The sequence below is a fragment of the Myxocyprinus asiaticus genome, chromosome 19 (assembly GCF_019703515.2).
Source record: "Myxocyprinus asiaticus isolate MX2 ecotype Aquarium Trade chromosome 19, UBuf_Myxa_2, whole genome shotgun sequence".
Taxonomy (NCBI): domain Eukaryota; kingdom Metazoa; phylum Chordata; class Actinopteri; order Cypriniformes; family Catostomidae; genus Myxocyprinus; species Myxocyprinus asiaticus.
The window spans coordinates 38,006,549-38,034,123 of NC_059362.1; the positions used below are offsets into that span (position 1 = coordinate 38,006,549).

At 35.5% G+C, this 27,575-nt stretch overlaps 2 protein-coding genes across 3 annotated transcripts in view; both read right to left on the minus strand.

The window, feature by feature from the left end:
- LOC127410058 (calcipressin-2-like) overlaps window positions 1-11,361 on the minus strand; it is a 91,347-nt gene extending 79,986 nt beyond the window's left edge. Inside the window, exons 1-2 of the mRNA XM_051645081.1 lie at window positions 11,208-11,361; window positions 6,053-6,270 (exon numbers count right to left, since the gene is read on the minus strand). Of these exons, the coding sequence (XP_051501041.1) occupies window positions 6,053-6,268 (216 nt within the window). The 5' untranslated portion in view covers window positions 6,269-6,270; window positions 11,208-11,361. The remainder of the gene's footprint in view (window positions 1-6,052; window positions 6,271-11,207) is intronic.
- A 2,081-nt stretch (window positions 11,362-13,442) lies between these two features.
- Window positions 13,443-27,550, minus strand: LOC127410296 (24-hydroxycholesterol 7-alpha-hydroxylase-like). Of its 2 annotated transcripts, XM_051645487.1 has the most exons (12): window positions 27,316-27,550; window positions 25,462-25,597; window positions 25,033-25,207; window positions 24,278-24,427; window positions 23,671-23,764; window positions 23,117-23,212; window positions 22,917-23,007; window positions 22,198-22,331; window positions 20,788-20,883; window positions 19,718-19,806; window positions 16,703-16,790; window positions 13,443-15,268 (listed from the first exon to the last, which is right to left on the minus strand). In XM_051645487.1, exons 1-12 carry the CDS (start codon window positions 27,490-27,492, stop codon window positions 15,200-15,202), a joined length of 1,395 nt encoding a protein of 464 aa, XP_051501447.1. In that variant the 5' UTR covers window positions 27,493-27,550; the 3' UTR covers window positions 13,443-15,199. The 2 variants fall into 2 exon arrangements, with proteins under 2 accessions (XP_051501447.1, XP_051501448.1); XM_051645488.1 differs by lacking the exons at window positions 13,443-15,268; window positions 16,703-16,790 and adding an exon at window positions 16,812-18,108.
- Between the last annotated feature and the right edge of the window lie 25 nt (window positions 27,551-27,575).

Consider the following 27,575-nt stretch of genomic DNA (forward strand, 5'->3'; position numbering starts at 1 on the left):
AAACAGCTCTTAGTGGCCAACTCAAATAGGGCTTTAAATATACACAGTCTCTGGCTTTAGCTGCCGGTCTTTCATCCACTACTGCTCCGAGCCACTCTCTCCCTCTCGCTCTGGCGAGCCTTATCAGGTCTCCCTCCACCATCACTATAATGAGAGACAGGTGTTAGAGTAATTACAGCCCAGGTGACGCACCTTACAGCTTTCCCTCTCCCGCAGACAGACACATGACCACGCCCCCCCCCCATGCCACAGATATGTAATCGGGTAGCTAATCAACTTGCGTACTCTCTCTTAACTCAGTATGTCTGTGTATGTTCTAGCAGTAGCAAGTCTTTGTAAATCATTTACTCATCCTCATCTCTTTAGAAACCCCCTTGACTTTCTATCTTCTGTGGAACTCAAAGAAGGAGTTATTTATATCAAAATTTATTTTTACAGTCCAAGCTGCTCTTTTCCAAACTTTAAAAGTTAATAATGACCACTGTTGACAAGCAAGATCTTCAAGGCATGATTATTAGTGAATAACGGCTTAAATTTCAACCTGTTCCTCACACAAAGCTATTGTATGGTTTTAGAAGACTTGGAATATAGCTTTTTGGAGCTTGACAGCACCTAGTCCCCATCTACTTTCATTTTATAGAAGAGAGCAGCTTGGACATTCTGCTAAACTTCTCCTTTGGTGTTCCATGGAAGAAAGAAAGAAATTCATACGGGTCTGGAACAACGTGAGGGTGAATAAATGATGACAGAACTATCCCTTTAATTAGAAAGCAGGAAAGTTGATTGTAGTCTTATAATATGAGTCAAAACGCTCTCCTGCGTGTGCTCCAGACTGCCTGATTTGGTAAAATGAAATCTTTAAGATTGCTTTCCTATTCTTAGGCAGCTAATAACACCATATGTCTTTAAATAGTTCTATGCATCACCTTGGCCTTTCATGGGGTTAAAATAATCACAGCCTACTAAACTGATTCAGTGAATCAGACACGCAAGCAACGCCTCCACCAGAGGTGGCAAACACAATCAAACATTTTGACAGCACTGAGAATCATGCCTGAAGGCAACGGAATGGTGCTGATGCTCCTTTGGAACAATTTGACCTCCCTTGACCAATCAGCAAATTGGGGGCCCTCGACAGAGGTCCAGGCAAGAGCAGAGAGGGAGATACGAGATTAGCAACAGTCTATTCTGTCTAGCTGTCATCTGTCATTAAGCTTCATGAATCTGGAGCATTCCTTTCCTCTCCGGATGTTTGCCAAATCCAATCACGGATGCTGAATACCCTGCAGTGAAGGGATTGCAGGGTCACCGGGGGCTATGGCCAAGCAATCACTGGCTATTGGAGTAGAATCATCTCAAACACACAAATGAAATATAAGGTTAAATATAATCATTCCTGTCAAGATGCAGATTACACTCTGGCAACAGACTATAATGGCATTCAGGCCCTCATGGTTACATTACTGTCGAAGAGTGTAATTTCTGAGAATTGCAACACCGCTACTAAATCAGGAGTGTGAAACATACAGCGAGACCACAGTAGTTAAATTCCCGAACAAATTACTCTTATAAGACTTTTATTTTTTAATCTACAGCGCGAAACGTACTTGCGACCAGAGTAGTTTGATTGTCGAACAAATGAATCTTATGAGCCGGTTCTACAAAATCTACAGTGCAAAACATACAGCGTGATTAGTGTAGTCTGATTCATTAACAAATGGCTCTTATGAGTTGGTCCTTTTCAGTGAATATCTTACTTAAGTCATACATTTTGTCATGTCTAAATGGTCGAAATGAACCAAAAGTTGTTAATGTGTTATGTGTTCTTAAAGCTCCCATGAGACTTAAATCAGGGTAATTACTGGATGGTTGTTAATATGATTATGTGTTATTATAGATACACATTATGAGTTTTGTTATGAATTTATTATTTCCAACTATTTCTTCCTCAAAAATACTAAAAGAATCACTATTATAACTACTTAAGAATCAAAATCTTTCAATTCCTTTTGATTCTCATACCTAATGTCCTCTTAACCAAAAAATAGCTAAGGTGCCGTTAAGGTTTTGGCAATAGACTGCAATATCATTCAGGAAGTTACCCCAGGCTTAGTGGCTTCATTAACATAACTTCTACATAAATGGACTTCTGGGTCCTATTACACCCATTATATAAAAATGTCCCATTCCAATTTGAGACGGATTCATTAGACAGCATTCAGTTCAGCTTCTGCATCTCACAACCGTGTGCTCTGTAATCATGTGAGGGGTGAAGATTTTAATCTGTGCAACCAGTTTAGCAAAAAGCCATTACTGCAAGTTGGCCAGTCAAAGAAAATGCAATCATGCTCTGTTAATCGGTTAATATTTCATGGCATTTGTAAGGGAAACGGTCAAACATTCAGAGCAGTATAATCAGCACAATTTGCTGCCTAATTAAGCATATGTTCCCTCATTTATGATAGGGGTTTTGTTCTGCAATAGACACAGGGATTGCAGCATTTAGATGAAGTTCACAAAGAAATCAAATATTTTAAAATATGCTTTTAATTCTTGTGCATAATTATTTGGCTCACAAGATGAGAATTTAGCTCAAACACAAAATTTAGGCTCCATTTATTTGTTCTACTGTTCTGAACACGCATGGTAGTTTTAGATTTTGCAATTTTCGCTATTGCCTATATAAGTAGGTAATAAAATAAAATAAATATGTAATCTATGGTGAAATACATATTAATATATATAATATCAATCCTTATAATATTAATATAATATATGAATCAAAATAAATCTATTGGTTAAAAGCTGCTGACATGATGTATATTAATATGAGCATCCTTTCGACAACTTTTGGATTGAATTAGAAAATTGACAAATTTCCAAATAATATCCTTTAATATTGAGCCAGACAACAGGAGGAAGAAAAGCAACCATTAGAAATTATTACAAATTCAATTCCTTTAGTTTAAATAAACAATTTGCGCAAAAATTAAAATTATATCCTTATTTACTCAGCCTCGTGTCAACCCAAACCTGTATTACTGTATATTTTTCGTCCATGGAACACAAAAGAAGGATTTTTTTAAGAATTGTTATGATAATGATCAGTAAATAATGACTTACATATTGGTCTGTTCCTCAGACAAAGCTATCGTCGGATTCAGAAGACTTGGAATATAGTGCACAAGTAATATGAAATACTTTTATGGTGTAATTTTCTTGACAGCTGTGGTCACTATGAACTGTCGTTATATTCATAATTTTCTCCTTTTGTGTTCCATGGAAAAAATTACTTTTCATAAAAAATAATTTTCATTTTTTGGTGAACTATCCCTTTAAAATAATAAAGAAGCTATTGGAATAAGCATAATCTCTTTCTGAGGTTCATGAGTACTTAGTTAACCAAGTAAAAAAAAAAAAAAAAAGATACACCACGCCATAGTATATTGCTGAAGCACTATTCAGGGTACAATGTAAGCTTTCTTTTTACAAGAGCACTGAAGCCTCACAACCTTGCCCCTAACCAAACTAGCAGTGTGGTACAACAAAGTCTCTCATTACGGATCACTGAATTCATCTTAAAAACAATAACTTTCAACACTGTTACTTGTTATGTAAGGAAATTAACCACATGAGTCATGCAAAGTAAGGTGCGCAGCAAGGAGAATGGTGGAACCATTCAGAGTAAAAGATGGAATACTAGTTTTATTTTTATGAAGAACCCTTCTGAGTCTGTGATTCAATGGAGTCATGGACCACCTTTTGTATTGACCTCTATCAGAAGATCCAGTCTGTCTGAGAGTAACTGTCAGGAATTATCAATGTAAGAATTGTGTGTCTATGTTTGTGTGTCCAGTGCAGGTCAGCAATAGCAATAGGAGCAATAGGGGTCTCGCCTAGGGCACCAAAATGGTCAGAAACGGCCCTGCTGGCACAGCTTAGCATATCACATGATCAGTGTTCCTAAAACTGTTCAAAGAATGTCTGGGCTAAATATTTAGCCGAGGTCAAATATTTAGTAACCACTGCATTTCGTGTTCCAAGTGATGTATCATTCAGAAGAAGTACAGTTTAAAGATTATAACTAAATGCTTGACAGAGAAATCTTTAAAGGACTGGCTCATTCAATAAAGAAAATTCTGTCATCATTTACTCACACTCATGTCATTCCAAACCCTTATGACTTTCTTTTTTCCGTGAAACACAAAAGATGTTAGACTGAATATGTTCGCTGCACTTTTCCATGCAATGAAATTATGAACTCCAAAATTACAAAATATGACCACTGAAGTAGTCCCTATGACTCATGTGCTATATTCCAAGTCTTCTGAAGCCATACGATAGCTTAGTGTAAGGAACAGACTGAAACTGAACATCTTGCCCACTGTTGTAACTCTCAAATCTCAGTTTTCTTTTTGCATACATTCAAATATGATCTTCCATTTCTCCTAACCAATCACAACGCACCAAGTTTGAATATGCAGAAGTGTAAATGAGATTTGAAAGTTACAGTGAATAATTATTTAAATTTCAGTTTCTTACAAAAAGCTACTGTACAGTATGGCTTAAGAAGACTTGGAATATAATGCACAAGTTGCATTACCTACTTTTATGGTGCTTTTTTGTCTTGTTCAGACCTTGACAGCAGTGGTCCCCATTCACTTCCATTTTATGGAAAAGAGCAGCATGAATATTCTGCCTAAAATCTCCTTTCACGTTCCACAAAAGAAAGAAAGTACATAGATATGGAACAAAAAGAGGTAAATAAATGATGACAGAATTTTCATTTTTGGGTAACTATTCCTTTAAAAACCCACTTCTGTTTAGATAAAACTTAAAAAGCTGTTGTCACTCTTTAATTATTTTTCCTTCTTTCAATAATTTTCCATGTTTTATCATTGTGGCGTTAAAGCCAAAAGCAACTCATTATAACTTCTGCTACAAGTTCTCATTACATATATGAGTTTTAATCAGTCATGCAGTACCTATGTTCTCTTGTGACAAAATAATATGCCGAAACTGAAACTATGGAAATAAATACATTATGTGACCAAAACTATAAGGGTTTTATCTGCATTTTTTAAAACATGGATGCCATAGTTCATCATAACTAAATAACAATACTTCACGTATGAAGGATATAAACAGTGGGAGATACTCCCTTGACTCTAGGTGTAAGCTCACTCTTGAGAGCACTTGCAAATGAGACAAAAGTTTTTTCGAAGAAAGCCCACAAGCCAAATTTCACACCTGATGTGGCACACATAGATAATTGAATTGGAGAGGCCTAATTCACAATCATGTAATGCAGGTCTGGGGAATTGCTTTTCCACTGGAGCATTCTAACATACCAGTCAGTCAAACTGCCTTTGTTCTAATGTTTCTGTGAAGTATTTACTTAGAATCCATATTGGACTCTCATTCATTTGACGTTCAAGCAAAAATTATGTCAGAGTGAAAGGTGTAAAGTGAAGTGTGCAAATTCTGCGCCACTAGCGTAACCAAAACAAAAGTCAAAAATCATGGCTGTTTTCAGACAGGTTTCCATAACACTCCCCATCCATTTGGGGGGGGAAAAAGGTGAAGTGTAATTTTTTAGATGTAAAAATACCTTCTCCTATTCCAGTTTTATAAGCAGAGACCATAATTAAGCATTTCAAATGTTGATTCCCTGGGGAGTGTAACATTGCAGCTCTGTGATGTTTTCAAAAACATTGCTCTGTTTATTTGAGTGGTTTGACATACTGACTTCTGGCTCAACCAGTAGCGTGAGATTGGGCAGGACTACCTGTAATAAGCTGTTTTGCAGGGAACTGACTAATTTTTTGAACAAAGGAAGATTGTGGGGGCAGTTGGAATGTTTTTAGAAACTTGCTTGGAAACAGTCTATTTTTGCAATTCTGTTTGGTGACACTATAGTGGCACAAAAATTACACACTTCACCATTACAGGAGTGAGTTTTAACTCAAGTACAACAAAATGTCAGTTCTAATTTCAAATTCCTTCATGCAGGTGGGATGGAGCAAGAAATGGATAAGTCAATTAACCTTACCTTGCCCTCCTGGTCCTCAAATACTGACTGGTCCACGTTGCAGGCAAAGAGGGACGTGGGGAGATCATTGAAGTCAGTTATTTGTTGGAAACTGTCTCCTAGTGAGGACTCTACCACGGTGGACTGCAGGACTACCAGCTCCTCCCCTCCAAGGAGATAGACCCTCTGGAGGAATGGAGTGCTTCTCATGTTGGCAAATAAATGCTCTCCCTTCATGGCTGTAACGGGTAAATAAAATAAAATCAGGGAATGTTTTCTATCATCACCAACTGCTTTGAGGCTGTGGGGCTTGTCTTTATATGGGCCATTTTCTTCACTTTTGTAGCATTTTAGTCTTACTGTATGATGTTATCAAGGTTTCTGCACCAAAAACAATTGTAATTTAGTTTTACATTACCATTTCCACCCCCTCTCTGACCCTTACAATTAAACAGGCTGTTTTTGCTACTGTACTTCTAAGATTCTTATACTGTATGTAAATTATCTCTTTTTTGATTGGCTCACAAGTGAACCGAGTAAAAATGCTCTCGCCATCAAATGTCTTATGGAGAAAATGCTGCGATGTCACTACATCTCATGTTTGCTTGTCATGTTCGATTTTTTAGGCTTTGCATACTTAAACATTTAGCTTTTTGGAATGCATTGAGTATTGAGTGTTGTTGCAAATTCTGTTGATTTTAAATTGTCATCAAAGTAATGTTAGCTAGCTAGCTAATATAGAGGTTTGTTAATGCTTAGTTTTTGGAGTGTTTATGACTTTAACCATTGGTCACCCCGTTAATATTTAATGCCCAAATTTCAACCATTGGTCACCCTGTCAGTTCTTAGTCATTTTCACGGCCTGAACTTCAAACATTGGTCACACTTAAAATTGCAAGAGCTATTTGTGATTATCTTGGAGGCAACCGTTAGAATGTGTTGAATATAATATAATATATATATATACTGTATATATATAGATATAGATATAGATATAGATACAGATATAGATAGATAGATAGATAGATAGATAGATAGATATACCCTTACTGAGCACTTTATTAGGAACATCTGTACATACACCTACTTATTCATGTGATTATCTAATCAGCCAATCATTTGGCAGCAGTGCAATGCATAAAATAATGCAGATACGGGTCAGGAGCTTCAGTTAATGTTCACATCAACCATCAGAATGGGGAAAAATGTGATCTCAGTGATTTAACCGTTGCATGATTGTTGGTGCCAGATGGGCTAGTATAAATATTTCTGTAACAGCTGATCTCCTGGGATTTTCACGCACAACAGTCTCTAGAATTTACTCCGAAAGGTGCCAAAAACAAAAAACATCCAGTGAGCGGCAATTCTGTGGACAGAAACGCCTTGTTGATGAGAGAGGTCAACGGAGAATGGCCAGACTGGTTCGAGCTGACAGAAAGGCTATGGTAACTCAGATAACCACTCTGTACAATTGTAGTGTGCAGAACAGCATCTCAGAATGCACAACACATCGAACCTTGAGGCGGATGGGCTACAACAGCAGAAGACCACATCGGGCACTTTATTAGGACCATAGTGTTCTCAATAAAGTAATTAGTGAGCGCATATATAAATAAAATAAAAACTCCTTTTGTAAATAACTTCCAACATTTAGTCAAACAAAATGTCATTATATTTCTCTTTTACACATTTAAAAATGTATCATTGTTTGCCAATATTAGCAGGGAAAGTACAATTCTAAACCTTAACACTTATCTATTTCAGCTGCTTTACATTTAGGCTCTTCATGTTTCTTTTATTATTATTAGATATGTGAGCAAGAGCTGGATTAGTATTAGTAGAGTATTTTCACTTTACTCCCAGACAGCATGGCATACAAACAGCAAGGGTGGAAAATCATAGTTCATCCTTTTGACAGGTGACAAAGAGAACTGGAACAGTTACCTCCTAGAACCCCACCAAGCAGATGTTAACCCCTGGCCCCGGTAACTAATGCTCCACCACAAGATTAGGTGATGGTCTTAAAGCAGAACCGGTCTCTTGTCAGCCCACACAAACAACAACAGCAAGTGGGTAACAGCTTGCGCCTATTTCCATAGAGCTGCTCCACATGCCTTTTCTCCCCATGATCCACCCTGACAAGCCTCTTCTGCGGGCAAAGCCAGCATTGTCGCCGGTGTCACACGCACTGTTAAATCTCCCACAGCTATTTTCGGATCAATAGCCCATCACCAGCAACACACACTCGCTCTCTAACACACACACTCTCACTTTCACTCAAGGCTATAGATAGAGGCTGGAGCTGACTGGTTCAGTCTTGCCCTGTGTAAACGTGGCTAAAAATAGGAAGAGGACTAATGAAATGCAGAGATCTCGAGGCACTTGATTAAAATGAAGGTTTCCAGACAGGGCTCCATTTCATTTACAATATCAGAATGACCGTGTTCTGAGATAAGTGTGTGCATAAACTATCCATGAGAATAGACACGCTATAGGCTCCCGACTTTATTTACACAGCTTACTGCAGTCTCTAGACATCTGTGTTTTTAATTTTGGAAATGGTTTCTGAAGCATAGACAAAAGCATACTTTTTAACCTGAGATTTAGAGGCCATTGTCAGTTTCTCTCAATGGCATAACCAAGGTCAATAAGCATGTGAAATATGTAGATACTGAATTCTAACATACTGTATATAATTAACAGATCTTCACTATACCTATAAAGGGTAAATGGACACTAAAGGGTAAATGGAAACAAAACAACAGTGTAACGCCCTCACACAAATAAAAACAGTGAGTACTACAGGTTTTCTCTAATTGATAGTGTAATCTACACTACTGCACTCTAAAGTAAGTAAAGCTAAACAGAAAAACTTACAAATAATACAATTCTTTTCAAGTTATTATATGTATTGCCACAACATGGTCAAATATCCTTCAAAAACATTTTATCTATAATCTAACTGCCAACTATGTGATTTCATTTGTTACAAACAGGAGACTGTAAATGCCATGTGTATAAACAATAACAAATTAAAAATGTTAATTATACTATTTACAAAAAAATGTAGGGGAGACCCGGGGCTAGTTGTCACACGAGTAAGTTGTTTGAGTCTAGTTGAGAAGGTTTAAAAACAAAAGAAGTTAAAGAAAGGTTAGCTGTGTCCCAAATGACGCACTACACACTGTGTACTTATAATATACACTATGCACTCAGCCATGTAGTGTATGAATTTTCAAAGTGAAGTATCGTCCCAAATGGAACACTTAAAGTTTTTTTACTAAACGGAAGCATTTGCTGTTTAACAGCTGACAGAAATTAATTTTTAATTGCATTCAATGTGCTGCTGCTAGCTTTAGCACGTTAGCCAACCTCCATTCAACACTTGAATCTCAAACACTGACATATTCACAGAGCGTGGGGTGATGGTATAGCCACTACAAATGTTACAAACTCACATTTGTAATGTGCTGTCTTCACTTAAGTTTAACTTGTTACAATATTTTCCATTATTTACAACTGTTTCGTCAGACCAGCATCATAGCCAGATAACTCCGCCCATTCCACCACATACAGCAAGCTGCGATCGCTGAATTGCATGAAGTGTTCAACATTTTGACGGTTGAAGAATTGCATCATCCAGGTACTCATAGTGCACTTCTTTCTGTTGCATTTTTAGAGTTAACATACTACTCGCATTACTTACACTACAAAATGACGTAGAATAGTGCAGAAGTGTGGGGTTTGGGACGACCAGTTAAACTGTGTTCTCAGAACAAGGGTAGTTTCCATGAATTTCAGGTTGTGGCAAGTTCTCACAATACATTTACATTCATGCATTTGGCAGACGCTTTTATCCAAAGCGACTTACAGTGCACTTATTACAGGGACAATCCCCCCGGAGCAACCTGAAGTTAAGTGCCTTGCTCAAGGACACAATGGTGATGGCTGTGGGGTTTGAACCAGCAACCTTCTGATTACCATTTATGTGCTTTAGCCCACTACGCAACAATGTTTTGATATTTTTGTATGTTACCTTTTTATAAATTTGCTATTTAATTGTTTTGCTTTATGGTTAGTTGTTTAACTGTTAAAAGTATATTGCCACAACTTACCCCATATAGTGTGACAACATTCCCCGCTATTGTGTTCAACATGTGTTCCATTGACTATCATTTGTTCCTGAACAAAAACAGCGGAAATCTTGAATGTATGTATACAAAAATTGACTTACAAAAATAAACCTACACTAAGAAATATTCACTGGAGTAAAAAGTTACAACTATCCCATATTATGTTATAAAGTATAACGAATTTGTGACACATGCTTTAAATCTGTCTATTTACCATTTTATCTATACTGTAAGTGCTAAATATCAAACATGTGATCTTATTTGTTATAAAAAAATTGACATTAAATGCCTGGTTGGTAAAACATAAATAAATAAATAATTAAATAAATAAATATATGAAAATACATTATACTGCATTACATAATATACCGTATAGAGTAGTTTGCTGGTTTCTTAAAGGGCCAAATGTAAGGTAAATGTCAATCACAGTCCACTGCAACCTGTTTGCTGCATCCCTCCTCGAGTCATCACTGGAGGAGCGGTCACTCTGTCGTCATCAACCTCATATTCACTTTTCTTACACTTGCTATAAAGGTTTATATTCCTCATTACCTCTCTTCTTGATGACGAAAATAACAAAAGCGTATAGCGAAGAAGATGCATCAACCTGTTCGTGTATTTGTCAATAAAGCGCGCTATTTGCAGCTTCTGTCAAGGTCAAAGAGTGCACTTCAGAAAGTAGGCTACTGTTACGAATTCAACAATGTCATCAAATGGCTTATCTGCGCATTCTAGGGTTATACAGCTGCTTGTTAAAGAGTTCGCAAGTTTTAAGTCCCCATAAACTCTTATGCAAAAGTGATCTATTTAAAAGTAATATACATACAGCATTAACGCAATGCAGAATATGTTATACTATAGTATATGTTGTATAATACATTAAGTATACATATAGTACATAAACACTGCATAATATGTCTATTCTGCATTAATTCGAAATCCATTTCTCTATATGCTACTATAAACCCAGCAGCACCGGTCAAAGCACTGCTGTACAGATGCATGACGATCTAATGTAGAAAGTCAACATGGCTTTTCGGTACCTGTACGCGATGTGGCAGTCCGGTGCTTATGTTCTGTGCGCTGGCTTTGTCTCCCTCTCTCGCCTTTGTGAATCAACCTCGCATTCCAGCTGCGATTCACTGATCTCCTGACGTTACTGCAGACAGCTCGATTCACCAATGACCGCCTCCCGGCATTCAAATTATGTTTGCTCTAGCCACTAATGAAATGCAGCGCGGCGAGCGGGATTCAGTGACCAATAGCAATAAATATGCAAATGAGCGAAGGTACGTCAGAGGTTTCGCCAGCGGTTGGATGATGCGGCGCAGTGACTGTGACACATTCAGCAGGTTGTTTTGGTGAATGTGGTGCATGTCAAAGAAAGATTTTGAGAAATAATGATTATAAGACACAAAACCCTTGAGTGAAAGATGAGAATGGGTTGGTTTGAGACATTTAGAAATACATCAAAAGACTTTAGATAAAGTATTGTGTATGGGTATGATACACTAAAGTAAAAAAAATAATGTAATGCTTAAAGGGATAGTTCACCCAAAAATGAAAATTCTCTCATCATTTACTCACCCTCAAGGCATCCCAGATAGATGTGTTTGACTTTATTCAGCTGAACACAAACAAAGATTTTTAGAAGAATATCTCAGCTCTGTATAGGTCGTTACAATGCAAATGAATGGTGCCCAGACCTTTGTAGCTCCAAAAATTACATAAAGGAATCATAAAAGTACTCCATATGACTTCAGTGGTTAAATCCATATCTTCATAAGCGATATGATAGGTGTGGGAGAGAAAAAGAACAATATTTAAGTCCAATTTTTCCTTTTATTTTTCTTTTTATCCCTTTTTCTCCCAATTTGGAATGCCCAATATCCACTACTTAGTAGGGCCTCGTGGTGGCACAGTTACTCACCTGAATCCGGGTGGCGGAGGACAAGTCTCATTTGCCTCCGCTTCTGAGACAGTCAATTCATGCATCTTATCACATGGCTTGTTGTCCATGACACCGCGGAGACTCCCAGCATGTGGAGGCTCATGCTACTCTCCGCAATCCACGCACAACTTACCACACGCCCCATTGAGAGCGAGAACCACTAAATGTGACCACGTGGCAGTTACCCCATGTGACTCTACCCTCCTTAGCAACAGGGCCAATTTGGTTGCTTAGGAGACCTGGCTGGTGTCACTCAGCACGCCCTGGATTCGAACTCGCGACTCCAGCATTGGTAGCCAGTGTCAATACTCGCTGGGCTACCCAGGCTGCAATTAATTCCTTTTTTACTCTAATTCTGCACTTTCACTATCAGATGTCAAAGTGAAACTAAACAGGCACCACATCTGACTTCCAGATGTAAAAGTGAATGTTAAAGTGGAGATTTAGAGTAAAAAAATGACTAAAATTTGTATCTGTGTCTTACCCACACCTATTATATCGCAGAAGTCATTTAGATTACCTTTATGATTCCTTTATGTAATTTTTGGAGCTACAAAGATCTGGCCACCATTCATTTGCATTGCATGGACCTACAGAGCTGAAATATTCTTCTAATCTTCGTTTGTGTTCAGCAGAAGAAAGTCATAGATATCTGGGATGGCATGAGGGTGAGTACATAATGAGAGAATTTTCATTTTTTGGGTAAAATATCAATTTAGGAAAAATAAATAAAATATAAAAATTCAGATTTATTAGCTGAATGTATTTAGTTCCCCCTGGAAACTATAATTTACTATCAATTCTTGCTCCGTTTTAAATAATATGTAGGTTACAAGTTAAAAATACTGTAAAAAATTTTTAAAAATGTTTAAAAAGGTGAAAAAGATGAACAGGTTGATTTGAGACTTTTCTAAATGCAATAAAAGACTTTGGATAAGGTAGTGTTTCTGAACATGTAATTATAAAATAAAAGGAAATTGATTATGCTACAAAAAAAAAAAAAATCACATTTAATAAGCAACAAAATGTATTCAGTACCCCTAAGAAGTATAAATATACCTCACAATTTATTCAGTAAAAATATGTAGGGTACATATAAATATCTAATATTAATTGATAATTAAAAAAAAAAAAAAAAAACAGGAACAGGAATGTAGAATGAAAAAAGTGTCTCTCACTGATGTTTCATTTATTAAATCACATCACTTTTGGGTCTAGTATCAATGTTTTACATTGGCCCTCTGATCATCTCTGGAATGCTGTGTCTGAGGCACATGATTGGCAAGTAAATAAAAAGATAATTAAGTAAACTTATGAGACTTTAAAATGATGCAACAAAACAGTTTCTTTATTGAAACACAATTAAACTCACCACTAAAGCAGCACAAAGATGTTTTGTTCTTACAAAATGTATATTACACCAGTGATGCCATTTGATGGAATCAAAATTCAATTATCTAAAAACTATTCCAATGTCTTTCCATAGGATGCATGCAAGAACATCAAATTATTAAATCTAACTTATATATGTTTTAGCCCAAATGCTTTCACACAGATGCAATTAAGAACTTTCAGACTAAAAGACAGATGTGTTTATAGGAACAATCCTTTTCACCAATGAAGAAAAGAAGCACGGCTAAAGCAGTGTTTATAGGTGAAATAATGTGCTATTTCTGCTTCACAAAAGAGAACCACCACTTAGTTATATTGTCTATAAACTTTGTCTTTACTTTGTCCATTTCAAGTATGAGATGTTTAGCTGTAATATATGACTGCAGTCACACACTGCAACACATGAACCTTAATTTAGTTTATCACATATTTCCTGAATATGATAAAGTCTCTCAGTCAGGGAGAGGATTTTCCACAGCAGCATGCTTTCTGAAATATATCATCTCTATTATGCCATCACTTATATAAGAGGTCCAATAAAATTGTAATATATGTAAGAGCAAGTATCTTAAATGTGCACTATTTGCAATTAAAAGTATTTTTGCCTCATTAAACATTTTTACACATAAAGAAATGAATGGTAGGCTGCTTTTGAAATCTGTTTAAAATCAAGTTACCATATTAGTTATATCAGTAGCCTAATAAAAGAGTTTAATTTTACATGGAACAGGTCGCCCCATGTTGCCTGCCATGTTGAAATCATATGACCAGCCAAATATTACTCTTTTTATCTCAATAACCCCCGAGATAATAATAGATCTAATACTTTCACTAATGGAATTAAATAATCATCTGTGTACCTTTAAAGAAATATTCCATGTTCACTATATACAATATTAAGCTCTGTCAGCATCTTTTGTGACATAATGTTACTTACCACAATTGTTACTTTCGACTTTACTTAAAAAAAGAAGAAGCAAAAATACAGGTTACAATGAGACATTTAAATGGAAGTGAATGGGGCCAATTCATTAACATTCAGATACTCACTGTTTCAAAAGTATAGCCACGAGATATAAACATGATGCTAGTTAACATAATTTTAGTGGGCTAAAATCACTTATTAACCTTTTATATCCAATTTTACAGCTTCATTGCCATGATGATGTAACAATGTAAACCCTGTTATCCCAGTAAATTAGCAGTCTGCCACAAAAATGATGATTTAAACAACTTTACAGCTCAAATAATACACAAGTTTTATCAGAAGAACTAATGTAAGTGTTTTTATAAAATTATAAGCTTCATATTTCTGCTTTTAAATCCTCCAAAAATTGGCCCCATTCACTTTCATTGTAAGTGCCTCACAGTGCCTCCCTCTAGAAAAAGAGGGATGAGGCAAAATAATTTTTCTGGTAATCAATATTATGCCACAAATGTTGTCGACTGAGATAAACTTCTATTAGATAACCCGGAATATTCCTTTAAAACACCTATAGCATTTTAGTACCTTCTGGTTTCCTTTACAGGAATATTATATTTTCCTTTGTTCAGGTGACTAAAAGTTAGAAATTCACACTGATGCTTCAAACCTCTGAAGCTAACCTCGTGATTTGACCTGTGCAGCTCTGGAGTCAAGACTGTCAACAAATCTCTAAAGCAGCACCACACAGCTGTCTGAATGTGAATGCTCTATCTATGCTTGTATCTTACTGTACAGGGTCCTTCTGGCTGCTGGGTTCCCACCAAGTGCAGAGGGCTCTACAAGAACCAGATACATATGACATTTTTATCCAGTAAAGTGACCACATACACATGATATAGAGTGGCCCCAAAAAGTTTTAATTTTTGAATTCTATTGAATTGATTTCCAACAAAATGAGGCAAGACCTTTTTTTTTCTTTCTTTCTTTTTTTTTAACTAAATTCACTTTTCTTAGCCAATTTTGAAATTACTTTTAGGCAACTTATTACCATCCTCCCTCGTTTCTTTAAAAAAAAGAAAAAGGCATAAATCGGAGTTACAGTAAGGCACTCACATCGGAAGTGGTTGTGGCCAGTCCGTAATTGCTAAAATACACATTGTTTCAGAAGTACTGCCACATGATGTAAACATTACATGTTACAATAATTTTAGTGTGATAATATCACTTAATAACCTTATCTGTGCATAGTTATTTCCAGTACTGGGATTTACGGGGTTGTAATATTAGGTATAGGATATTACTTAACACATAAGGTAAGTGATTTAAATCATGTTAACATACAGTATACTGTATAATGTTTACATTTTCAGGCTATACATTTGAAACAACATGTATTTTCATGTTTATGGACTGGCCTCATTTACTTCCATTGTTAGTGCCTCACTGTTACCAGGTTTTGTTGTTGTTGTTTTTTTTATAAATGAGAAACAAGATTATTATTTTGTTATTACTATTATTTTTGTGGAAATCAACATTATGCCACAACTGCTGTTAATTGAGCTTAACTTGTTTGAACCCGGAACATTGCTTGAATTTTCAACAATATACAGTATTTATTGTTTTATAATTATATTAATTTATTTTGTTTTTTTCTTTGTTTCAAAATTTGCTAGTGCTATCTTTTCTCATAATAAATGCCACATTATTAAATATTTTGCTATTTAATGCAAAGACATTCACATGTTTAAGTGTTGCCACTGTATTTACCAAGTTTTAGTGAAACAGGAATTTGGGCTGAATCCGAAAACTGGAAAATACTGCCTTCGGAGGCCGTATAAGGAGGTAGGATGAAAATAAGGTAACTATTCTGAGACCAGGTTCTATAAGAGGTCCATTCATACAATAAAACTGTTGGTTAACTGATTAGGCAGCAAGACACCAAGTCAGCTGCCTTAGCTTATGGATGCAGCCATTGATCTTTTCCCAAAGTATACATACGTATATGACCATAAAGTAGATCAATGCATGATTCAGATCTAGTTCCAATGCTTGTCGGTGGGAAAAACCTACCAAGCTATTTTTGGTCTGCCTGAGAATTGCAAGGGTAACGAGCAGGACGGTGCTTAAGCATTAGATTGGGCTGTTGTTGGGTAAATACTGCCATAGGAACACATCTGGAAATTATTAACCTAATGCCTACATTAAGGCCATCTCTTTCAAGGCTTATTTACCATTCTGCATTGAACATTACTCCTTCTCAGGCCACTTACCGGTTTAGGTACTGCATCCAACAAAGTAAATTCAAACTTGTATAGGATCAGGGCCACAAACATATGCAATTCCATTATGGCATACCACCTGTTGACACAATAAACAAACAAGTGGTTCTTATTGATACTTCTTTTTTATTTGTTCTTTCACATTAAGAGAATTTCTAGATGGAAACTCTTCACTCTGAAGTGCTTATCATTTCACAAGTCGACTTCAGTAGCACTGTGTGTATTAGTATTCTGACTAGGGGCGGATCTACCAGGGTTGCATAGGGTGGCAAATGCCACCCTAAGAAGAAGCATTGCCACCCCTTCTGCCACCCCAACATAAGTATCCAAAAGTATTAAATATAAATGTAAATATATTATAGTTAATGTTGACATTGTGTAGGGGTTTATTCATGTCAAACTGCCTAAATTCTCACGGAACGCACAAATGACTACAGATCCATAGCGTGATTGATTACAGCAGCAACCAATCCCGAGATTGTTTACAGCAGCTGCAGCGGCCAATCACAACATCGACCAATTACCTACCTACTATTGCAGTGCGTGTACAGTGTTTGGGCACTCGCGGGTTGATGAGTTTATTTCCTCAACAACAATGACCACATGGACAAATACGTGGGAAAAAAAGAGGTAAATGATGAATTTCTCTGTTGTTTCCAAGTCTTCACTGAATGATTATTAGATACATCATACGTGTAACCCAGTAATGTACTTAAAAGTAATTAAATTTACTGAAAGTCAGTAATTGTAATCTGATAACAAGAATTTAAAGTGTAACATATTACACTAAGTTTGACTGGAAAAGTAATTAGATTACAGTAACTAATTACTTTGTAATTAGATTACACCCCAACACTGCGTTTGATGTCATTGACATTCAGTCTGCGCCACAGGCGCTATTTTTTATTTCAGAGCTACGAAGTGGAAGATTTTCAGTGACTAACAGCTTACATTTCTGTCTGTTCATCACACAAAGCTATCATATGACTTCTAAAGACGGCAGTGCACAAGTCAATTGAACCACTTTTATGGTGCTTTCATGGTGTTTTTTGTCCTTTTGTCCCCATCCACTTTCATTTTAAAGAAGAGAGCAGTGTAAACATACTTCAGCCGTCTTTCACACAAGAAATAATGTCATACAGGTTTGGAACAACATGAGGGTGAGTAAATTATGACAGAACTTTTGGGTGAACTGTCCCTTTAAGGGATAAAAAAAAATAACAGGTTTCAAAATGAGAGAGAGACATGGAAAGAAATAAGGGGAGGTATTAAAACAATACTGGGCACAGTGGGAGGGAGAGAAGGGTAGTCATGTTTCTTGAAATATTCCGTCCAAAAATCTTGAGGGCTGTGACGCATTGAGGGGCACTGTGTCAGTGACGCAAGCAGACAGTTTCCTAAAATGATCAAAATCAAATCAGATTGGGGGAGGAAAATGAAAGACGTGGGTGTGCCATACTCAATGTAGTAATTTATGGTCACGTCCAGCTAAGAGATATATACCAAGCCTGAGTGATCATTACAGCGGCTTCCAATAAGAATCATCCTTCAATCCTTATGACAGTGCAACATTTGGATGCAAGTAGATGATGAAAAAAAGCTTCCATGATGGAGTAAAGCCCAACATCTCTCTCTCTCTCTCTCTCTCTCCCTCTCTGTCTGTCTGCCTGCATATTTCTTGCTTTCTTGTCTCCTTTTTCCTTCCAGATATTTCCCACACTGATGTACGTAGAGCCTAGCCGCACCTGTGGAGGGGCTGTGTAGAGGCTCTAGAAAAGGTCACAGGACTGTGCCTATGCTTTTGATCTACTCGTGCAGCTGTGAATGTTCTCCCAGACTTTGTATGGCTCTATTAGCATCACACTGACCCCGGCTGCACTCTCCCCAGGGTCCTCAAGATGTCATCAGCAAGGCCCCAAAAGGCTAAAACATTTAAGGTCAAGTATGCTCAGCACAACATACTAGATCTAGCACCATGGATCCACTGTATATCTATACTATCAGTCTATTGCAACTCTATGATGAAGTGAGTATCGTAAATCAATAGTAACGCCTCTACAAATTATATATTTTTTGTACCGATTTTAAACTTTTTGTGCCAATCTTGGTGTAAATAACCTAAAGGAATTGACATTCTAAGCAAAAGAGCCAAAGGGGAAAAGATGGAACGTTGCAGCTTGTGGCATTTGTTATATAGGCCAAGGGCAAGTCACAGCTTTCTCGCTAGAGGTCAAAGACAACCACCCTAACCATCCTGCTAGAGGAAAAGGTACCCTCTAACACTTTTGTTAGAGGGCAAAAACAGCCTCCAAAGCACGCTCCAACCTACCTATTCTGTTAAAGGAAAGTTTCGGGTTAGCTCAAAAAAAAAAAAAAAAAAAGAAAAGAAAAAGAAAAGAAAAGAAAAGAAAAGAAAAAAAAATCACGGTTACAGTAAGGGACTTGACCCTATTTACTTCCAAAGTAAGTCATTTACTGTAACCAATTTTTTTTAAATTATTATTATTGTGGTAATAACACCACAAATGCTGTTGATTGAGCTTAAATGAATCCGAACTTTTAATGAACTTTTTAAATGAATCGCATGAATTAAATGTTAATTCTGAATTCTCCAATACAAATATATAAAAATACAATGTAAAATACATTACTAAAATGTCTAGTGCAACCTAACAGAATTGCATTTAAACAAACAGCAATGTTTTGAAAGTGCCACAGAGCCACTTTTTGGGGAAATCAACCTAAATATGGTTAACTTGCAGTTATCTATGTATATTAAGCTGGGATAGGAGAAAGTAATTTTTTAGCTCTAATATCCTGAACTGAATGCATAAATGATGCAAAAAGTTCAATTGAGCTACAAGTGGAAAGTTCTGTGGTTCAAGTCAAAATGAGCAAAGAGATAATTATTCTAAATACATCTGTCCAGGGAAAAAGAAACATGACCATAGGCTCATGAAATGATACATGGTGATTATTTTGTACAAACACAAGAGTTTTTCTAACCTTCCTGGGCACTGATTTTTTCCCCCTCCAAATGCCACAAACCCTTCCAAGAAGACATTCTTTTCTAAATCTGCCTTTTCCCATCGTTCCTGTGGGAAGAAAGGTTTCATTTAAAAAATAATTCACTCAGACCAGGGCCTGTCCAAAGTAGACCCGTCTTCCACTCCAAGGTTTAATTTAATAAAAATACATCTTTACTGTAATCTCTGGATAACTCCTTATGCAATGTCCATCTGTCCACAAATGCAGCATTATAATGGGCATATATATATATATTAATGTTTGCTCCGTGGTTCTATTCAACAATTCAAAAGTTTCAACTTTTGAACCGGTCAAAGTCAAGTTCAACAATTTGTATTATTTTCCAATGCATGAGACCAGAGGAATGTCCATCTAGACAGCAACCGGAGTGATTGAATTTGTAAAATATTTAGATTCCATTTAGGAAAAAGGAGAAAGTGACCAGTGAGCGCACTCTTTGAGTAAAGTTTAAGTACATTTCCACTGCGTTTTGCAGCAGGGTAGCTCTGAAAATAAACATATTTCTTGCTAAAAAAGAAAGCATGTAAATCATACAGATGTTGGGCTGACCCAGTGTCTGTGAGTTGAGCTATTTCCTTTAAGACATTAGTATGCTGCATAGGTAGACAGAAGTGTAATGGAATCTCTATAGGCGTTTTCTGAAAGGTTATTGTGAAGATAACTGTCAGGCTTTCCTAAAACACATACAGACCTATTATTCTTGTTTTAATGGAGCACATCTGGACTTTCCAAACACATTCTACGGCTTGCCAGACAAAATAGGAGGAACTTTTATTAAAGGAAAATACCAATAAAACAAATGCCAATTCCATCTTTGATACCTCATAGACCAAAACAAAATAAAAAGACCCTCAAACACAATACAGGAACATTTAATAGAAAAGCACTTCACCTGTTAGGAAAAAAGGTATTATGAGCATGTGTCTTGTGTTTATTGGAATTTGGTTTATAGTGGAATTTGTGTTAACCCTTTTCCTGTGGCTGAGGTCATTCAAAACATGTTAGAATGACAGGTCAGAGTTACTCACAGGTTTGAAATCCTCTGGGTCTGGGAAAAGCTTAGGGTTTCGGTGAGCCCAATAAGGAGACAACATTAACATGTCTCCTGATGGAATAATGTAATTCTATAAGAAAAAAACATACACACACACACACACACACACACACACACACACACATTTGTTTTCTATCAGTGTGGGGACTTCTATTCCAGTGACTTCCATTATTTTATACCTAAGCCACACACTAACCTTTCTGCATTTTTCATTAAATTAGTATATTTATTAAGTCTTTTTCCTCACAATGTAGATGATTTTAGATTAATCCCCATATTCTCATATATATATATATATATATACTACCGGTCAAAAGTTTTGAAACACTTACTCATTCCTTATTATAATTTTTTTTCACATTTTAGAATAATAGTAAAGTCATCAAAACTATGGAATAACATAAATGGAACTATGGGAATTATGTTGTGACTAAACAAAATCCAAAATAAATCAAAACTGTGTTATATTTTAGCATCTTCAAAGTAGTCACCCTTTGCCTAGAATTTGCAGACATGTACTCGACATTTTCTCAACCAACTTCTTGAGGTATCACCCTGGGATGCTTTTTAAACAGTATTGAAGGAGTTCCCATCTATGTTGGGCACTTATTGGCTGCTTTTCTTTATTATTTGGTCCAAGTCACCAATTTCAAAACCTTTTTTTTATTATTATTAAATGGTAGTTTTATAATGAAATAAATTAATATGTTTGCACAATTATATTTTTGTCTACAAAACTAATTTCAAACATTTAAGCATACGCCTTCAGATCAAAAGATTTTTAAGATCATGAGAAACATTTCAGTCAAGAGTTTCAAAACTTTTGATCGGTAGTGTATATAATAATTATTAATAGCATTATATATTAGAATAAATAATATATATTATTACTATATTGTTATATTATAATATAAAATACTTTAATATATAATATACTGTTGCTCTTTTTTAAGGGGAGGGTTAGTCAGTAGTATTTATAATTAGCTTTATATTAAAAAAAAGTAGAAGCCTTTATTTAGATAGAAAGGTAAACATGTATGTATGCATTGTCACACATTCATACATAAACTGTTTGTTTAGCCATGAGAAAGCCTAATGTTTGCTTTATTCATTGTACCCTATGTGACTCAAATGGTGAATCTAAAATCACTGAAAAACCATTAGTCCTCTCTTACACTTTCAATAATGGAGGCTTAATCTAGTGTATGTAGTGCAGTGAAATCTCAGTTTATCTCTCTCAAATGTACATACGTATGATTTTTATTAAACTGAGCAAAGATGTTGTTTATCTTTGTGCAACAGTCCATAGTAATTTTTCTGCATAAATCTAAGAGAAAAACTGAAATGAATAACATTACACACTTAATAATGTGTCACCGCTGACCTGTAATTTGAGGGGTCGCACTACTTTACGAGTAATTGCTCCGGGGGCCCTCAGCCGAATGGCTTCCATGATACACCACTTTAAATATGGCATCTGCTGTAAGTCATCTAGGGTCACCTTTGTCTTCTCCTTGTCTTATGCGCAAAACAGACACATAAACACTAGTTACAATCCATAGCCTCAAGTACAACTAATGTGTGCTTGAGAGAAGAAAGGACCCCCATTTAGTTCCAAACCCATATGACATTCTTTCTTCCATGGAATAAAAAAAGGAGATGTTAGGCAGAATGTTAGGGACTGACAGCCTCAGTCACCATTCATTTTCATTGCAGGGGGAAAAAGATCCAAGATACAATGCAGTGAAAGTGAATGGTGACTGTGGCTAATTCTGCCTTCCATCTTTCATTGAGTACCAGGGAAGAAAAAAAAGTCCTTCGGGTTTGGAATGTGGGGTATGTAAATGAAGACAAAATTGTAATTTGTGGGTCAATCCCTTTAACAGATTAATAAGGTTGAGGCTTGCCAAACATTATGCATGAAAGTTTGCTGTCCTCTTGTGGATTTGAAAGGAAATTCAAGCATAACAAGTATTTGATGGGACTAATGAATTATGCTAAGCAAACAGCAGTGCAGAAATCATATAAAGCAGGGGGAGGAAAAAAAAAAAATTAAAATCACAGTTTTTATTAAACAGCCAATGAAAACACAAGAATGTTTACCTTGGTCAATGAGTGCAGCACTGATCTGATCCATAGCAATTTTATATGCTACAGGATTGGACAAAATAAAAGCAATGGCCCAAAATGTTATCTAAAATAAAGTGAGAAATTTGGTGAGAGTAAGCAACATTCCATAAAGATAGAATAGCTGCATTCTGGTTTAACATAATTAATTATATTGACATAAACATTTCACTTACTGGTATAGCATTTGCTAGGGAAGCCCAAAGCATAAGTACGCCATAATTGGGCAGATATTTGTCTGTTATTGACATGGCAAGGTGCTGTAGTAAAGTCTAAGGAGAAACAAAGACATATTATCTTTTTAGTTTTTATTAAATTATTAAATAATAGCCTTATGAAACTAACTGTATGCTGATTATGGCATATATGATACATTTATGACAGAAATCAAAATCAAAACTAAGTTTCACAATGTAGTCCTAGAAAAGACTTGGTAGCCTGTGGGAAACATATTAGGCTTCCTCTGTTGTTAAAACATGTTAAAACATTGATACAATCAACAGTACCATAAAAATAATTTGCCATTTAATCTGCTTCAAATTCAACACTTTTTGGAGAGTGATGTAGTTACAACAGTCACAAACACTCCAGCACTCGATGTTTTTTTTTTTTTTTTTTTTTACTGTTCCTTTTGTTCAAATGTAAACAAGAATGTAACATTTTACTATGTAGCTTTATTATTATTATTATTCCACTAGCCATTTAATATAGTTTACCTACAGTATATTACCTTTCCACCATTCTCACTGTAGAGTGTCTCCTCTGCCTTGATAATCATATTTCTCAGCAAAGAAATGAGCCATTGCTTTGATTTTGCCCATTCCCTGTTTAAAACAGAGGAATTAGATGTTTTGAATGCACATTAACAGTGAGGCTATAGTCCATTACCTTTGTAACTAACTTGTGTTTGCATGATCTAGGCCAGGGGTTCTCATACTTTCAGCTTTTCCGGGTTTATACTTTTGTCCAACCTTTGATTCATGTAGCGATTCACTAGCAATTCACATTTTCGATTTACTAGTGTTTCATTTGCTAACAAATCAGTGTTTTTGAATTAATCTTTTAAATGAGCTAATTGTTCTTGTTCATTATGGTCATGGACAACTTTTTTTTTATTATTATTTTTTTTTATTTCAGTTAAATAAATTATTCAATGACTTACTCATTAACATTAAAAATGTCCATTTGCCGCCACCTACTGGCATATAGTGTAATCTGTAGAAATGGTGACTGAAAAAATCTAACCGAAACATTTTCATAAAACCCCTGATCTAGGCATCTAGAAAGTGTCTACTAATTGCAGTTTTTAGGTCATTGGGGCAGTGGCTCTCACGCACTTCAAGAACATGTCTGGGAGCTGGGATCCATACTCAAATCCATCATCATATTTTGTGAATTTCTCCAGGAACTCCTGCTTGGTAAATGCACAGCTGGGAGAGTTACACCTGCCTAGTAAGTTGCTCATCACTGCTGGATACATAACATTCCTGGAAAAATTTAGTATGTTTTCCATCATAACAAAGTCACTTTTTTTTATGATTTTCCAATTTATGATATTAGATAACAAGATTTTATGGACACTTGTCCGTCCATTAATGTAAATTAAAAGTATAATATATTATATTCTGTATATGAGCATATACAGTCATCTCACAATATTCTTCAAATATGCAGTGCCGTGAGCATAATCGTTTACAATTCTGTGGTCTCAGGATGCAAACAAAAAACGTGTAATAACAAGGAAAGCAACCAATATTCAACACAATGGTCAATCAGCCCTGGTCTAGGTCACAGATTTAGATTAGGTAAGATAACAATGCATAAGTTCTATAAATTGTCAGTTTGCAAGATTAAAGGCACATGATTTCCAATTTCTATGTTAAAGGTGAATTTTGCGACCAATGGCAGCCAGAGGGAGTGTTCTGGAAACCTTTTTTTAGGCAGTCATTATTTTTGCAATTCTGGTGATGACGCTGGTGATATACACAGTTCACCTTTAACTAGTTGGTCCACAATGCATAGAGGGCACGTTTACTGTTTTCCTAGGTGAACGTTAGCACACATAAATAATTGATGTGAGAGAAGACTATACTTGATTAGCTCATTTAGCTGTCCAGATCCGTTGTTTCCAAGGCTCTCCAAATGGTCATTAAATTCTTCACAAAGATGGCTGGAGAGTATTGCTATGTTGCCTGGAGTCAGTCTGTTCTTGATTATGGCTATACAGGCCGGATGGCACTTATAGAAACTCTCTTTGCTGATAGAAGCTGGACAAGAACCCAAACAAGCGTAACATGAGTAACGCGATCACTTTATTACATACTGCAATATTGATTACGTTCAATCATCAGAAGTGTTGGAGGAAAGCTATTCAAGAACCAGTATAAATCACACTGTATATTGAGTCTGTTCTAATATTTAAGATCTTTTTAGTACTTTTCAACAGTTGATAACTTGCAAGAAGACTGCAAATATGATAACACACATTTATATCACTAAACATTCATCAGATTTATTATACCTGTGTTGTAAACAGGCTCTTGTACTCCTTGTTCAAAATCAACATATTTGGATGTGAAAAAAGCTCGGAAGTCCTCATTTAGGGTTACAAATGTCAGTCTCTTTCCAGCAGCTAAAACTGTGAAAACTGGGCCATACTACAGGAAAATGGAAAAACAGATATTTAGATTAAACAATAATGTTTTATTAGAAATATTTGATAAAAACAATTAAATCTCAAATTAAGGTGCAAACGCAAAGAATAAAAAAAATGCACAAAAGAACCAAAAAGTGGAAAAGGGCAATTTATAATAGCATTAACAAAAAAGTATTAAAAAACACCATGTTTTAATTTATTTATTTTTGGACATGTACTGTAGCAATACCATGTTTTTATGTACAATATTGTTTGAAGTACCTTGGAGTAGAGGTCAATAACTGAGGTGGTGTAAAAGGCCGATAACCGATTAAAAAGGACAATACAGTTGATTTATAGAATGTAAAAAAAAAAATCTTTAATTTTTTTTTTTATTTCTTTTTTAAAGTGGGACTTTAAACAATAAACAAGCCCAAAATTCACTGGGGACTATTATTTTTAAATGGAGACTTGACTCTGTTACAATGCCTACCGTATATATTCACCTGATGAAGAATTTTGTGTATATATATATATATATATACACATATATATATATATATATATATATATATATATATATATATATATATATATATATATATATATATATATATATATACATTGTATATATAGTGTATATGAATATCTTGTATATAACAATAAAAAAAATGATGGTGAAAAAAAATATATATATATATATATATATATATATATATATATATATATATATATATATATATATTTGGTATATACTATATGGATACAGTGTGTATATATATATATATATATATATATATATATATATATATATATATATATATATATATTCATGTTCATGTTCTTTACAAGATATGAAATTGGAAACACGATGCATGTGCTGACGTGGCACGTTTAAAAAAAAAAAAAACTGAAATGGATCTGTACATTGTTTAATTATTCCCTTTTATTAATTTAAAAATCACAGCAACGTTTCGATCAGAATGATCTTTGTCAGGCCTGGTGATCTTCGATGTCCACAGGTCTCCAGCACAGTCAGTGACTGGGTAATATTTTTTTGCAGTTGTGTGTCAGTATGTGTAAACAGTGTTTCACCACACTCAACATCTGAAAACTGAACTTCTTGGAGGAAGCACATATAGTAAATAAACATGCATTCATATTGTAAATAAACGTGCATGGTAAAGCAAAGAGGATATGTGTTTAGTGTTTAGTTTAAAACCTGAGGGTGAATTTTCTAATATAGATTCTATTGATCATATTAATATTGAGCTGCCAACATTTTATCAATCATAACAATATAGTGAAAAAGAACAATTAATTTTGTAACCACTACTCTGAAAATGTAATTATCACTTATAATAGGTGAGTGCAACAGGTTCAGCAGAATTGGCAGGGGAGAAGCTGGACTCTGAACTTCAAACCATTGGCAGATCAACCCAACGTGATTCAGTAATACATGTGGATGTATAGATAATTGACACCACTGTTCCACAGACTGTATTATTTGTGTTAATAAGATGCATGATTAAGAGCAAACACTGATTTTGCAAACTGTTAAGTAAAATCTCCTGTTAATTATACTGTTAATGTTGTGGGGGAAAGTTGAATACATTATACATTTCACTATATATTCTATATATACTATATATTTGTGTAAATGTAATTGTCATGCAACAAATCATATAAATGTACCGTTATGACCCTTCATGCACACAGTTTCTGAGTGGGCAAACTTACTTTGGCTCTGGCTTGCTGGATGAAATGCAAAGGAGCTTTGCCAAATTCAAAGGCTGCACCAAACCATGGTATCCATCCTCTTATGCATGGAGGAACATTGGGATGATTTTTATCAAAGACAAGATGAAAAGAAATAATCCCAATAGTCACAAAAAGAATTAAGGTAATCCATTCCATCGCAGCTCAGAACGAAGCCTTTAGATGCACGAGCCACAAGAGACTGAGTGAGTGAGGGGATCCTGATAACAAATGTGATAACA